This window comes from Anas acuta, chromosome 9 (assembly GCF_963932015.1).
Source record: "Anas acuta chromosome 9, bAnaAcu1.1, whole genome shotgun sequence".
In the NCBI taxonomy this organism is placed as follows: Eukaryota; Metazoa; Chordata; class Aves; order Anseriformes; family Anatidae; genus Anas; species Anas acuta.
Window position 1 is genome coordinate 8,918,211 of NC_088987.1, and position 13,161 is coordinate 8,931,371.

Sequence of the window (13,161 nt, forward strand, 5' to 3'; positions counted from 1 at the left end):
GAAACAGGAACAGGGCAGGGAACTGACTGATTTTACACCTTCGGTAGTTTAATTGCACATGGACTTCCCCACCAGTTTTAGCACACTGCTGCATTTTTGTGGCCTGAAAACAAAAATTAATGATGAAGAATTGTCTGAAGCTATATGCAGAGAGAGGAGAGGAAGGTGGCTTGTAAAAAAGTTACAGACCTGGGGCTGATTATGTTAGTCTCAAAGCCAAAGGTCCAGGGGAAGATCTAAAAGGAAAAAAAAAAAAAGGAAAAAAAAAAACTTTTTAAAGAAGAGGGAGTGTGTAATTTAAACTAGAGGGAGAACTTCATTTGATGTCATGTAACTAGTGCCTTCCTTCTTATGCCATCTCTCCCTCTTTTTTTTTTTTTTGCCTGTAAATTATTCTTTTTGTACCTTGAATCAAGAAAATGTACATCCAGTTGTTTGCAGTTCACATCACCCTGCAGAGCTCTGCCAGATTTAGTCCAGAGATTTCTCTGTGAACTGTGGTTTCTTTTCCCTAACTGTGTCTTGGCTAGATGATATAGGACCTTAGCTTTCTAGCTCAAGGAGAAGAGTCCTGCCTACTTAATATTTAGCTCCCTGGCATCTCTCCTCTGACCACTGCCACAGCCTACTCCAGTTTAAATCGTAGGAAGCCACAGGAGAACCATAAGCCTGTGGCTAGGGGCCTGAGGAGCAAAGAAAATTGGTCAGCAATGTCACCGTTTTAATTATTTTTGCACTGCTCATTGCCCTGCTTCCATTCCTTTTCAGCAGCATTAAACAAAACCGTCCTGACGTGGCTGAGGGCAGCAGCTCGGGGGGAAGCCTCTCCCTGGCTTAGCGGCTGCCCCCGTCGTGTCACACAGCGCCCGCTCAGCTCTGCAGCTTTATTGCTTCCTCAAACTTCTCCCCTCGCTGCTGAATTTGGAGGTTGATTTGCTAGCTAAGAGACTGCTCTGCGGCCACTCTTGGTTCTCCAGTGATTTGCTGAGTATGGATGAAAAAGGGTCACGGAAAATGCTGTCCGGAGAGAATTCAGTTTGAAATGCCAGCGGTGGGCCTCATGGCCAACCTGCCAGGAGCTCCGTGCGTGAGAGGGGTGGGAATAGCTGTGCAAATCTCACCTCTTACCTTGAAGATCTGGAGAAATGACAGCTACCATTATTTGGGGAGTATCCCAGTAAAAGTCGGTGGTGTTCTACTGAGGGACAGTCCTGCAGTATTTCACCTTGAAAGATCATCAGAGGCTGGGAAGCCATTTCCCTGGTCCTCATTTTTGGTCACAGGAGGCTTTGTGATCACAGGGATTTCTTGGATAACACCACGAAGCTTTAGGTTTGTGGGTTGTACCCACATTGAGAGAGGAAGGAGGCGTGCTAGCGAAGGACAAAATTATCTCTGTTTAACGCTATTGTAAAGATTTCTTATTAAATTTATATATTGTTGGTACTACAAAGAATTTCATGTTTTTAACCCATCAGTGCTCAAAGGATGTTCCTCTGTGAGACAGCAAAAGCTGCCACAGGGGAAGTCTGTAGAAAGCCGAGTGGGGTTTTACATACAGCCAGGAAGACCTGCAACAGCACCGGGGCTGAAACTCTTCCAGGAAGGCTTTGGTTGGTGACAGACAGAGAAAACTCAGATAGGGACACAGGGCTGCGAGACTGAGCCACCGCAAGTGTCACCAGCTGCTTTTCAGGCAGAGGGTGAGGGCTGATGTGCGGACTGTATCCCGGAGGGAAGGGACACAGGAGATGAATGTTGAGAAACGCTGCTGTAGCCATAGTAGAGGAACAGCAGAAGCAGCAATGCAGACGCACTCACATTGTTCCTTGTGCCTGGGAATGCTTCCCCTGCGGCTACAGCATAATAACTCATTTTCTTTATCCTTACAGTACATGGCATTTCTATGGAGATGGGTGCCAGTTAGTACTGGCTGTGTCAGTGCCTCTCATAATGAGGAATTGTTATCCCTGACTCTGTTCTTTGTGCTCTTCCTCCCACTGGAAAGGAAAAAAATTCTCTGTTCAAGTAGCTGACCTCGAAACATGGACACAGCTGGGAAATCTGAGCATGTCCGGGCAAAGCAGCATATGAAGTACATATGCTTCAGCAAAACAGAGTTTGAAAAAGCTGAAAAGCATTGTCAGTCAGTGAAGCAGACCTGACAAAACTATTCATGCTGCATTTCAAGAAAGGAGTCATTTGAATTTTATGTATTGCCATTTAATAGCGCTCCCTGCCCAGCACATCTATTACTAAATTCTGAATCCGTTACTGAGGTCCAGGTGCATGAACACAGGGCTGTGCTTCGGGAAGGCAAACTGACTGCTTCAAAACAGCTATGGAAAATGTGTCTGTAAGAGGGAAGTGTTAAGGGGAAAAATGATGTGCAGTTACTAACTGGAATCACAAGAAAGTACAGAGCAATTCTACTATTTATTTATTTTTATGTTTTAGGAGAAAAAAAAAAAAAAAAAAGTAGCTAGGCCAGGTGTAAGTGAACATCTGTGAAGCATGGAGGCTGCAGGTGCTCTGCTACATATCCTCACTTTGTGTGGTTGGAGATTGCAAAAAGAAAATGCAGCGTTCCTTGAGTTCAGAGATCCCCACAGGCAGGGATCCCTTTTATAAACTTGCTGCTTCTGGTAACAGATAAAGAATTTACTAAGTCTGGAAAATGCTGTCTGGTATAGCGTAGCACCGACTCCATTATATATAAGACAATTTGTATGGTTAATTAAGGTGAATCCTAGCTTTAAAAATCCGAAAGCTAGGAAAACTCTTTGTTCCAGGGAAGTTAGAAACCCAGTCTTGTGTATCTGAAGTCTCAGTAATTCAGATCTGAATTTACACTAATGCAGATAGTAGTAGCCATTTCTTTACATCCTGTACCATGTCTCCTGCAGCGGGGCTGGGGAGATCTCCCTGCCTTACAGGGGAGATCTTGTTGGCAGGATGCCGCCATCCCATTATGCTGTGGCTCAGAGTTGGGGCCGATTTTCCCTTTTTTCCCCTCCACACACCCAGGTGAGCACTGATACACATGCATAAGGCTTTTCCTTTCCCCATTGACACAGCAGAGCGGAAGCTTTCTGTATCAGAACCTGTTGCACTGTCACGAAGAACAAATGTTAGTTGTGTTGCTTACTGAATACTAGAAGGTTGTAACTAAGAGAATAGACTAGGTTATTTGAAGCAGTTCAGAACTGACATGTGTTCCTCAGGTTTTGCTGCCTGCATGGTAATTATCTTGTAGCAAGTGCTGTTCCTGGTTAAAGATTCATGACTGTCTCTGAGACTGCTCCCCTGGGCCTGCACAATTCCAGTCTGGTAAAGATCCTTCTGGCCCCTGTGTCTTTTCACTTCTCTACCAAGAATAGATTTGGGCTGTAACACGTGAGAAATACAGGGAAGATCTGACTGCTAGGACAATGGTAAATTGCCATCACTGTCTGGGTCCTATTACATGAGTCGCGTGTCTGTAGTGTATTTTTATTCCTTTGAGCTGGTTTTACCTCAGAGGCACACAAGGCGTACAGTGCCCCAGGATCGTATTGTGCCTGTGTATCTGCTGCAGGACAGAGAAGACACATGTGCGTGGTTGGGAGTATCGATGCTTTCCGCCTGTGCAGCAATGAATGTGTTCTGATTCTTTGTTCTTTTTGTAGGCATCGACGCTCCTATTATTCTTTATGTCATATCCAAAATTATTGAGGTTTTTCTGGTGGGTACTAAAAGGAGGTACATGCTAGGAAACACTACAGGTGGAAGGGAAAAATACATTTTTTTCCTGCCACTTCTTTAGTGCTGTTGGTGTGTGATCAAAAGAAAGGACTGACCTGATTTTCTGCAGCGCTCAGCACCCACACATCCCAGGGAAGCTGATGAGGAATGCAGGAGCTTACTGTTTTTGAAATCAGGCCCAGAATATGACTCATAATGCCATGAAGGAGATACTTGACATCTAAATGAAAAAATATACAGGGAGAAGGTACCAAAGCACTTTTGTTGAACATTTTATTGTGAAGTAATCTTTCGGCTGGTGTTTCTATCTCAAAGCTACAACTGTTGTATAGCTCTTTCAACAGTTTCATTGAAACAATTTTTGCTGTATTTTACCTAGAGCATCCCTGTATGTAGAGAAAACAACTGCTGTATGTTTCAGTCCCCTACATTTTGTAGCAGGCCTTTGAAAGATCCTGGCCTCGGCTCTGTTCTCTGGAGGGTGAAACTCAGTGGGGCCCAGAGTCAAGTTCTCAGCTGTTTGCACTTGGTGTTGTGCTCCGTGTGTTGATGCTGCTGCTGCACGCCGATCCTTCAGTTAGCTGTCTTGGCATGGCTGTAACACAGCCTATATCTTGAAATAGCGGACCTTGCCAGGGCACGGAGGAGGAGGCAGCGCAAAGCCAACTGGGCGAGGTACTTTATCATGCTGAGCAACCTCTGGAGCTGCTCTCTTTGCTACAGATTTTGCTGAAAGCACAGAAGACGGAAACTCTGAAGAGCTGGATTCGGATGCGACAGGGCTGTGGTGGGAAACTCTGAGGTTATGGTTAGTGAAGCCTTGTCCAGGGCTGGGTACCAGTCCTGCTGATGTGTCTTGGCCTGGGTGAGAGAAGGTAACTCCAGGCTGGAAAAGAAAAACAGTTTGTGTGTGTGTTACAGTTATTGCATGTACAGTAACTGTGTAGGTTACTTAGGATTTATCTTTAGGATTTTACTTTAGGATTTTATTGATCTACAGGCGATCGATACCTTACTAGGTACCCTTCTCCTAACAAGACACTGGCTCCCAGCCCAGGTACGAAATGCTTCTGACCATCAGGAAAGTTTTGATTTGGTTTGAACACACACACACGCACACAGGAAACCAGAAACACATTTGTAGTATCATCAAATTCTGTGCTTATGTGAATGTTCACTGTGATGTATGCGGCGAGTGAAACACTCAAACCGAGCTGCTCCTGTAACCTGTATTCTTTCTTTCATATATCTTCTAGACAGTTAATTACTGTTGTGTTTCCAAGAGCATTGGTCTGTAGGAAGTACTCAATGACCAGTTAACTCTTCTCAAACCAATTGCAGGGTATAATACCTGGAGGTCTTTAAAAGACGTTTAGGTGTAGAGCTTAGTGGTATGGTTTAGTGGAGGACTTGTTAGTGTTAGGTCAGAGGTTGGACTAGGTGATCTTGGAGGTCTCTTCCAACCTAGATGATTCTGTGAGACCACTCAAGTCCTGTGCACACAGGTTTCTCACTTGCTATAGCTGTGCAGCTCAGGGTCCCTGGATTCAGTCAGGTCTAAGGACCTGAGCAGCAAAAGCTTCCAGTTATTTGATCTACCACAGTTGCTCTTTTATTTTTTATACCTGTCTGCTCCTTCCACTTAGCTGAACAGAATTTGGTTCCCTTTGCCTTACTGTACACGTGAAGCTCACAAATAATTAGGAAAAGAAACCACGTTAAGCATGAATGACAGAGGTGACACAATTCTAGCACAGAAATCAATAGGACAACCAGAAGCCACCTTATCTTATTTTTTAGGATACAAAGTTAAACTGTTAAGTTATTGCAGATAGCTGATGCAGTCGACAGTGAAAGAGGTAAACTCAGGACAATTGCTTCAAACAGTCCTGGTAGGTGAGAATGCTTTGGAAAGGAAGGGAGTATCCAGAGGTTTGGTACCTGGTGTCCATACAGCTCGCAGTCTACTTGGAGGTCCTCTTTGGGCCGTGTTACCATTGCTGCTCTGCAGAAACCGAAATTCTGGCAAAGCATAATAGAGCCAAGAGAAAATAGTGAGAAAATAGAGGAGACCTGCATTACAGTTTTTAATTTCAGTACATTTAGGAATAGCTACATCTCATGCTTTATCTGAGCAGTAAAGTGCTTGCTTTTTAGCATGTTGGACACAAAAGCCAAACTGTTCAAATGTGTAACCACCAAATAAGGGAAACTCCTGCATTCTTTTAGAATAAGACTGTGTGTTTGGATGTGAGGGAGGGAAGGAATATGTAGGAATCTAGGTAAATGGTTCCCATCCACTGAATCTGTCTAGGACACTTTCGTTTCATCAGAAAAAAACAAACAAACGAAAAAGAATTTTAGCATGATTAAGTGTATAGTATAGTTCTCAAGAACCCATGCATGAAACCAAAGCATACGGACAGCACTTTAATTGTAGGAAGATAAAACAGTCTGCTCTTTTGTTTTGTGTTTGTGTAGTGCCCACTACAAAGGAGCTTGATTTTCTCAGGTGCACTTATTAAAAAAAGTCAATGATAATATATATATATGCTGTTTATTAAAATTATTTTGTGTTAAGTGTGCTGTCATCCTCAACCTTTTTTGAAATACATTCAAATGCATTAGGATTCAACCCAGACACATCAGAGGGAAGAGAAAGGTGTGATATAGCTTTAGAAAGCAGGTATTGAAAAGCGCATCATAGTGGTATACAACTCTTGCACTTCCTTTCATTCTCACAAAGGTCTATTCCTGTACAAGTGCAAGTGCATCACAGCATGCCTCTTTTCTACCTCTGAGCTGGCGAGATCAGGATGGATGTGCTGGCATACTTACAGACTGATCCTCAGGAAGCAGTTGACAAGCCTCCAGATTAGCTTTAGCCTCTTCTGCTGTGCAGTTTGTGGCAGCCACAGCAAACTCAACAGAGACCATGTGCACTGGCTGATCCTGATAAAACAGGAAGAATGTTTAACTGACTTTGCAGTGTTTGCAACTGCAGAGCTGCTGGGGAAAGATAAAAGGCAAATGTTGTGACTTCTAGCTCCGCATCTCCCACAGAAGTCGAAGGGAATCCTGTGGCTAAGATGACACAAAATGCTTGGGAAATCAAGAGCAATTCAGTAGGGCAATTTAAAGCAAATTCAGATCTGTTTGCAAACATAACTAGTTAGCACTGCTCAAGCGCCATGGAAGAAATGCTCTATTTTCATGGAAGGGCAGACTCAGTTCTAGCAATTACCTGTATTCTGGCTCTTCCAATCTCAAGGAGTCTGAGGTAGGCATCAGGAGTTTTGCTGTTGTGGTCATTGAGGGCAGCAGTTACAGCTGCCAACACCTCGGTGTTGTTGAGACTCGCAAGGAGCGGGCAGTCAGGGCAGAGCTGCAGAACATCTTCACCTGAGTCTGCAGTAGGAACAGATTATGTTTCAATCTCATCAGAGGTTGCTTTGAAAGACGGTACAGACCTATGCAGTGACGCAAAACGCTGTTTGTTTCACCATCTGTCCCAAATTACAGCGCAAGGATTTTTTTTTCAGCACAAACTATAGATGGCAGTATTTCACACGACTTTTGCTTTCCAAGTCCTGAAGTCTTCATGCAAGCAAAAGTCTTGTGGGCTTCAATAGCGTATTTCAAATGCTCTTACTCAGGTTTTAATCATTTTTCTTTCTGGAAAACTATCCATGGCACCAATGAAAAGATGCCACAGGTCACACAAGAAACAGTGGAAAAATTAAAGTGTTTTAATTTATTGGAATTGTGTTTGCAAGAGTGTGTTTCATTCACTCACCAGTTTTAAAAACATTCCTGAAAACATCACAAACCCAGCAAAGAGCTCTCATGCAGAGCATGCAGAACAGATTTCACTTTCCCATGGCAATATTGAAAATGTCAGATTTAGTAAATAAGGGGAATCTGGCAAAGGGGTTCTGAAAATCAACAAACTCAAGTAAATTCAGACCAACAAAGAATCAAATTCTTGAGGAAAAGCCTCAGAGCTTCAGTGCCAGCCATCTCTAGGTCAAATCTGGGAAGTGCTCCTGAGGTAGTCTTAGCATATCTTAGCTGTTAAAGGGGAGCTAAGAGAGGGGGCCAGGTTTGTAGGTAAGTGAAATTATAAAAGAGAAGAAGCGACTTCCAGAGCAGCTGGGCTTAGAAATCCATTTTTGTTTTTCTTTTATGCTATATTTATACACAGTACTTGCCAGTGTTTTAGAATCAGAGGGGCTAGTGAACTGTGACAACTGCTATAGCAATGCTCCAGCCTCTAGATTCAAACACAAAGACCCGAATCTTTACCTGCATGCGAGTGGCATTTACTAGCAAGTACAGACAGCTTTCCATTCAAGTTCTGCAGTTTAACATCACAGTCACCCTCAACTGCCTAGAGAGAGACAAAAATCAAAGGGTTACATTGTACAGATAGATAGGAATTTCTGAAAAAGGCAACGATTGCTATATTCAAAAGAACAGGTCCTGGCTGAGTGTTCCTGCAGAATCAGCCTGATTGCAAAGACCTTGGCAGGCCTGTCCTGATGTCTGTGATTTTGTAAAAGGCAGACCCGGGCAGCAAAATTCAGATCCTAATCTGGATCTCAGAAGTATCAGAAGTGCCACGGTATCTAGGTTATAGACGTTTAGTTCGTGTTCCTCTCTCATAAAGAGCAGAGAATATGAATCCTTATGAATTAAGACCTTCTGCAGAGCTGTTTGATAACACTCGCGCTGTAATCTCGGCTGGTCAGTGGCCATGGTAACAGCACTGTGCTGCCTTGTGTGAGCTGGCTCACATGCAGCATCCAGCAGGGGAGGAGATGTCAAAGGCAAAGCTGGGAAGAGGGAACAGTTAGTTACCTCCCCCAGCATGGAAAATGGGATCCAAGCCCTGGTGAATACAGGGGTGGATTTAGTCATGAGCTCTGCGAATTGAGCCCCGTTCTAGAAACAGGAGGCTTAAATTGTCAATTGCTCACTCTGCTTTCTGCTTAGGAAGCAAAGCTGCCTGTAGTCAGACAACACTTCCAGTGCTTTGCTTAGGGAAAGCTTTTCACAGCTGGATCACACTTGCATAAGAACAAAATATCTGAGGCCAGTAAATTCCAGCGGAGCATTGCTGTGAGGGCAAAGCCCTGGCTGAAGGGAATAGCTCTGCTGCAGTCACTGGTGCCTAGACTTGACGTAATTTCCCTAGTTAACACCCCACATGTAGCCAAGGGAAGGTTGTGTTTGCACCTTATGATCTAACTGATCATAACTGGCCTCTAGCATCAACACACTCAGCTTGTACTTTTGCACCAAGGTAGTAAGGCTTTGGATACTCACGTGTTCTGTGAAGCTCCTTACTGTGCAATTTGCAAGAGGTGTAGGGCTAAGAATGGGACACGTGGTCTCCAATAAGTCAAGTTCAAGAAACAGTATCTCATTATTTGGCCCCTGGGAGAAAAAAGCAAGAAAAGTGGTATTTAAAGTGGTATTTACTTCTCAAAACATCACCCGAGTTCTTCCCTGGGGCTGAGCTGTGGTCTCTTGCTGACTGTTGTTGGGTAGCTCCAGGTATATGCTGGAGTGCCTGAATAGGTCCTTACTGTATAACTTCATAACTAACAAGAGCTGGTTTTTAAACTGTGGTGAGTCAAGATAGTCCCACCGACATCCCACTGATTTTTTTACCAGCTAAAGAGCTGATCCATAATTTTTGGAAAGTCCAGTTTACATATAGTGGGTCAGCTCTCATAAGTTAAGTTGATTTTATTTTGTTGGGTAGTTTTAAAAAATCAATAGCTGGTTTTGTTGATGAAAAAACTCTGTATCTATAACCCGGTACCAGGTAAACTCCACACACTGGTGCACATTGGCCTGTCCCATTTACTCCATTGGAATTACTGAATTCCACCACTTAAGTTCCAGCCTCAATATTCATGTTGTTATGGACTGAAGGATCTTCTATGGTTGTTCCTGAACATTTTCAACCCTAATGTAAGACATGTGAATGGCAGGGCAACAATGAGGCTCCATAGCACTGAAATTGACTCTGAGGTTTGAGTCAGGAGTGATTCCTTTTAATCCAATGAAGTTATTTTAGAGTAAAAGTATTAAATGGGAGCAAAGCAGTGTCACCAGTGTTTTTGTGTAAGTAACCGTGGGGACACTTCTAATCTCATTAATGACTGCTTCATTCTCTTGTAAATGACATCTTCTCTCTCATGTCAGGTAGCAAACAGCCCTGGAGTTTCATTCTTGTTAATAATTGCAGCCCTTTCCAATGTTTTGAGAAAATCAAGGATTCTAAATGTGTGCATGCATTGTATTCATGACCATTTCTACACCTTTCTAGATGGCTAGAATGATGTGAGTAGATCTTAGTGGAAATGAGACTGCAAACCACGGTTGCTTTCATTCAGCTTCCTTGTCAGCTCAATGGGATATTAGGTAAAATTCATACCTACTGCAAAACCCCTAATAGCATGGAGTTACGGTAGGTATGCATTTAGCCAATAAATATTACCTGCATCATGAGAATTATCCTCACAGTTTCTCTCCAGATTAGCTGCCGGGCTCATGAATCAGCACTGTGAGTGATCTGCCCTAGCAGGCGTGCTGCGTTCGTGAACTGAGCCCTTTCTAGCATTGTACCAAAATAACTTAACGTTTCTCTCCCCCCCTCTGTTCTGCTCTTTGAGAGATGCATTCCAGTGACCTGAATTCTCAACTGCTACAAGGTGGCATTGCACCATTTAAATCAATAGAGCCCTGCTGATTCCCTGCAGGTGAGGATCTGGCCCTTGGCAGGGCTCGTTGGTCATTTCCAAGCGTTCCCAGTTTAACGCAGGGCTCAGCCTGCAGTCTCCTCACTTACCTGCGGCAGCACGCGGACTTTCTCGATTCTGTTCAAGGCAAACTTGTATCCGTGGTGGCTTTGGGCATTAATGTAATTCACAGCTACTTCAGCTGCTGCTTCCGATTCTGGGTCATCGCAGCCCAAGGGAGGCGGGGAAGCTGCGGGTACAGCTCTGTGAGTTGGAAGCTGAACAAGCAGTATTAAAGCTAGTAGTGCCTTCATGGCACCCAGAGAAAATCGATCCCTCTCCGAAGTAAAGGTCTAAGTATACTGTTCAGATGGTGGCTAGGTAGCTGGAACCGGGGTCTCATTTATATAGTACATACCACAGACTTTGCATGAGTGCATGTCTGATATTTGTCCCGGTTCCAAGAATGCATTGCAAACAACAAAAGAGAAAAGTAAATGTTAGGACATCAGTCTGACTGATTAATATTGGCCAAAGTAAATTTTATCAGGTAGGACATTGCGAAGTCTGCTAAAAAGAAGAAAGCATCAGCAAAAAATTAAGATAATTTTTACATGCTCCTCTACCAACTAAGTACAGTACATGCAAGAGAAAGAGGATCCCTACTGTTAAATGTGGAGAGATGCTAGGGCTGATTAAGCTTTGTGGTAAACAAGACACATTTTGTTAGGGACCAGATCTCACCAGACACCAGTGTAAAGTGGCAGATCAGAACCATGATAAATGAAAAAACAGGATTTGAATCGGTTCTAAGGATCACATTCAGAAGCGAATTTAATTATATAGCAGCTTTTGTCACTGAATTCATTTGGAATAGGAAATGAGATGTAGCTTCTAAATCTTTTGCATCAGCTCTTTATTTCTCTGATTAATCTGAATATTCCCAGTAATTCCTGTTCAGATATTCAGATTTTATTCTGCAATGCAGGTGTTTTGGAGAAATTTTCATGGAATATGTTGTACAGATTTGAGGATTTGATATAAGATCCAAAAGGGCACAAAATTGTTTTTAAGAACTTAGATCAAAATTAGCTGCTTAAATGTAGACATGTGTGCCCAAAAAAAATCCCCATCCAGTTAGGCACGTATTATTATGGTTTTGCATTGCTCAGCTGACCTAAACAAAACAAAGTTTGTTTTCCATCTAAGGTCATTTGAGTGCTATGAGCTGGATACTGTAGTCCCTAAACCCCCAAGTTTTAGTGTGCCAGGTGAACTCTGAACATACCTTAGGCACCCCGATAGAGGGTTCAAAACAGAGAAGGCCATGGTGGCTCTCCATAACAGTTTAAAAGCTAAACCAGTCTTCCAGCAAGTAGGAAATGAGGTACAAATCTCCCACATCCTAAATTGTGCCTGGACTTCCAGAATGCAGATTAGCTTTACTCTGGAGCAGCCACCTCACCTGACTTTCAAATATGGCAATGAAAATGCAAGAGTTATGTATAGAAAGAGAGTGAAAGGGAGACGTGTGAGGCTGCTGGAAGAGATTCTGTGATTCAGCCAGAGAGCAGCTTAGCAGGGCTGGACCCCTCCTTTATAGTTAGTTTCACAGTGTCTGTGTGTACAAAACAATGACTGGAAAACAACAATGGTTTGCTGAGCAGAATATAGCTTCGAGGATGTGTTCAGCATTTATGGTCTTTAATTAAAGCTTAGTATTTTTCTCTAGATAGACTCTAGCTAGAAAGACTGTAGCTCAATCCGGAGAAAAGTTGTTTTCCTGTGGGGATTTTGGCATGGGTTTCTTTGATCCATTTTATGGTGGTGATCAGACTGAGAATTGTGAAGGTACCCTCTGGCTTTAAAGTGTCTGAACCTCTGTTGTCATTTTCAAGGAGTTTGGGAATTAGCTGCAAATTCGAGATGAATAGGAGGACTTCAGCACATTTAGAAGTTTTCACTTTTGATAAATATTTCTCAGCTTGTATGATAGTGTGACGGGGACTAAAAGACAAAAGGTGAAAAAAAAGTCGAGTCATGTCTCTTTCTACTAGAATTTGGAAACGTTGAAAACAGCATAAGTAGGAATGGTTCTGTCGGACAAATGAAGTGATGAAGGAGATCTGGAAGAGATTAAAAAGGTGAAATTATTTCCTTCAGCTGCAAAGATTGAATGATTTCCTTCTTTTATGTGTGGGATGAGGTGAGTTCTGGATAGTAGGATTTGCATATTGAAGAGATTCCTGGGGAAAAGAAAGTCTCTATCTCTTGCAGGAAAAAAAAAATACTCTGAGCATGACTGATTTCTTCCCTTTGCTTGAAATCAGGTGTTGTTTGGCATTTGTTCTATTGTGTGGATGATCATTTGTCTTCTTGACTTTGACCAGGAACACTTAAACGATGAAGCTTTTGTGTCTCAAAATCACCCTTTGAGTGTTTGTTGTGGGTATCTTTTGAATCATGATAAATGTATTTAGAAGTTAGCGTTTTACTCTGTATTTTTAACCCATAGTTCAATTTCTAACCTGTGAATCCTTAAATTCTGTCTTTCCATTTTTTCCTATGAGGCATTGAGGTAAATTTCCAACAGGTGCAGACTGAAATTGGTTTTCACCTAAGTGACATATAATTACAACTGTGAAGGACTTGGACCATGATTTAT

At 42.7% G+C, this 13,161-nt stretch overlaps 1 protein-coding gene and 1 long non-coding RNA gene across 2 annotated transcripts in view; one reads left to right on the forward strand and one right to left on the reverse strand.

Moving 5' to 3' along the window:
- The window catches only part of LOC137860954 (uncharacterized), a 74,485-nt gene that overhangs the window by 12,535 nt on the left and 48,789 nt on the right, over nt 1-13,161 (forward strand). The gene's annotated exons all lie outside the window — the stretch shown is intronic.
- On the reverse strand, nt 4,001-10,888 carry AHSG (alpha 2-HS glycoprotein). The gene is made up of 7 exons (XM_068692232.1): nt 10,607-10,888; nt 9,073-9,183; nt 8,050-8,134; nt 6,989-7,152; nt 6,583-6,696; nt 5,686-5,766; nt 4,001-4,630 (listed from the first exon to the last, which is right to left on the reverse strand). The coding sequence occupies exons 1-7, from the start codon at nt 10,808-10,810 to the stop codon at nt 4,352-4,354; spliced, it is 1,038 nt and encodes a 345-aa protein (XP_068548333.1). The 5' UTR covers nt 10,811-10,888; the 3' UTR covers nt 4,001-4,351.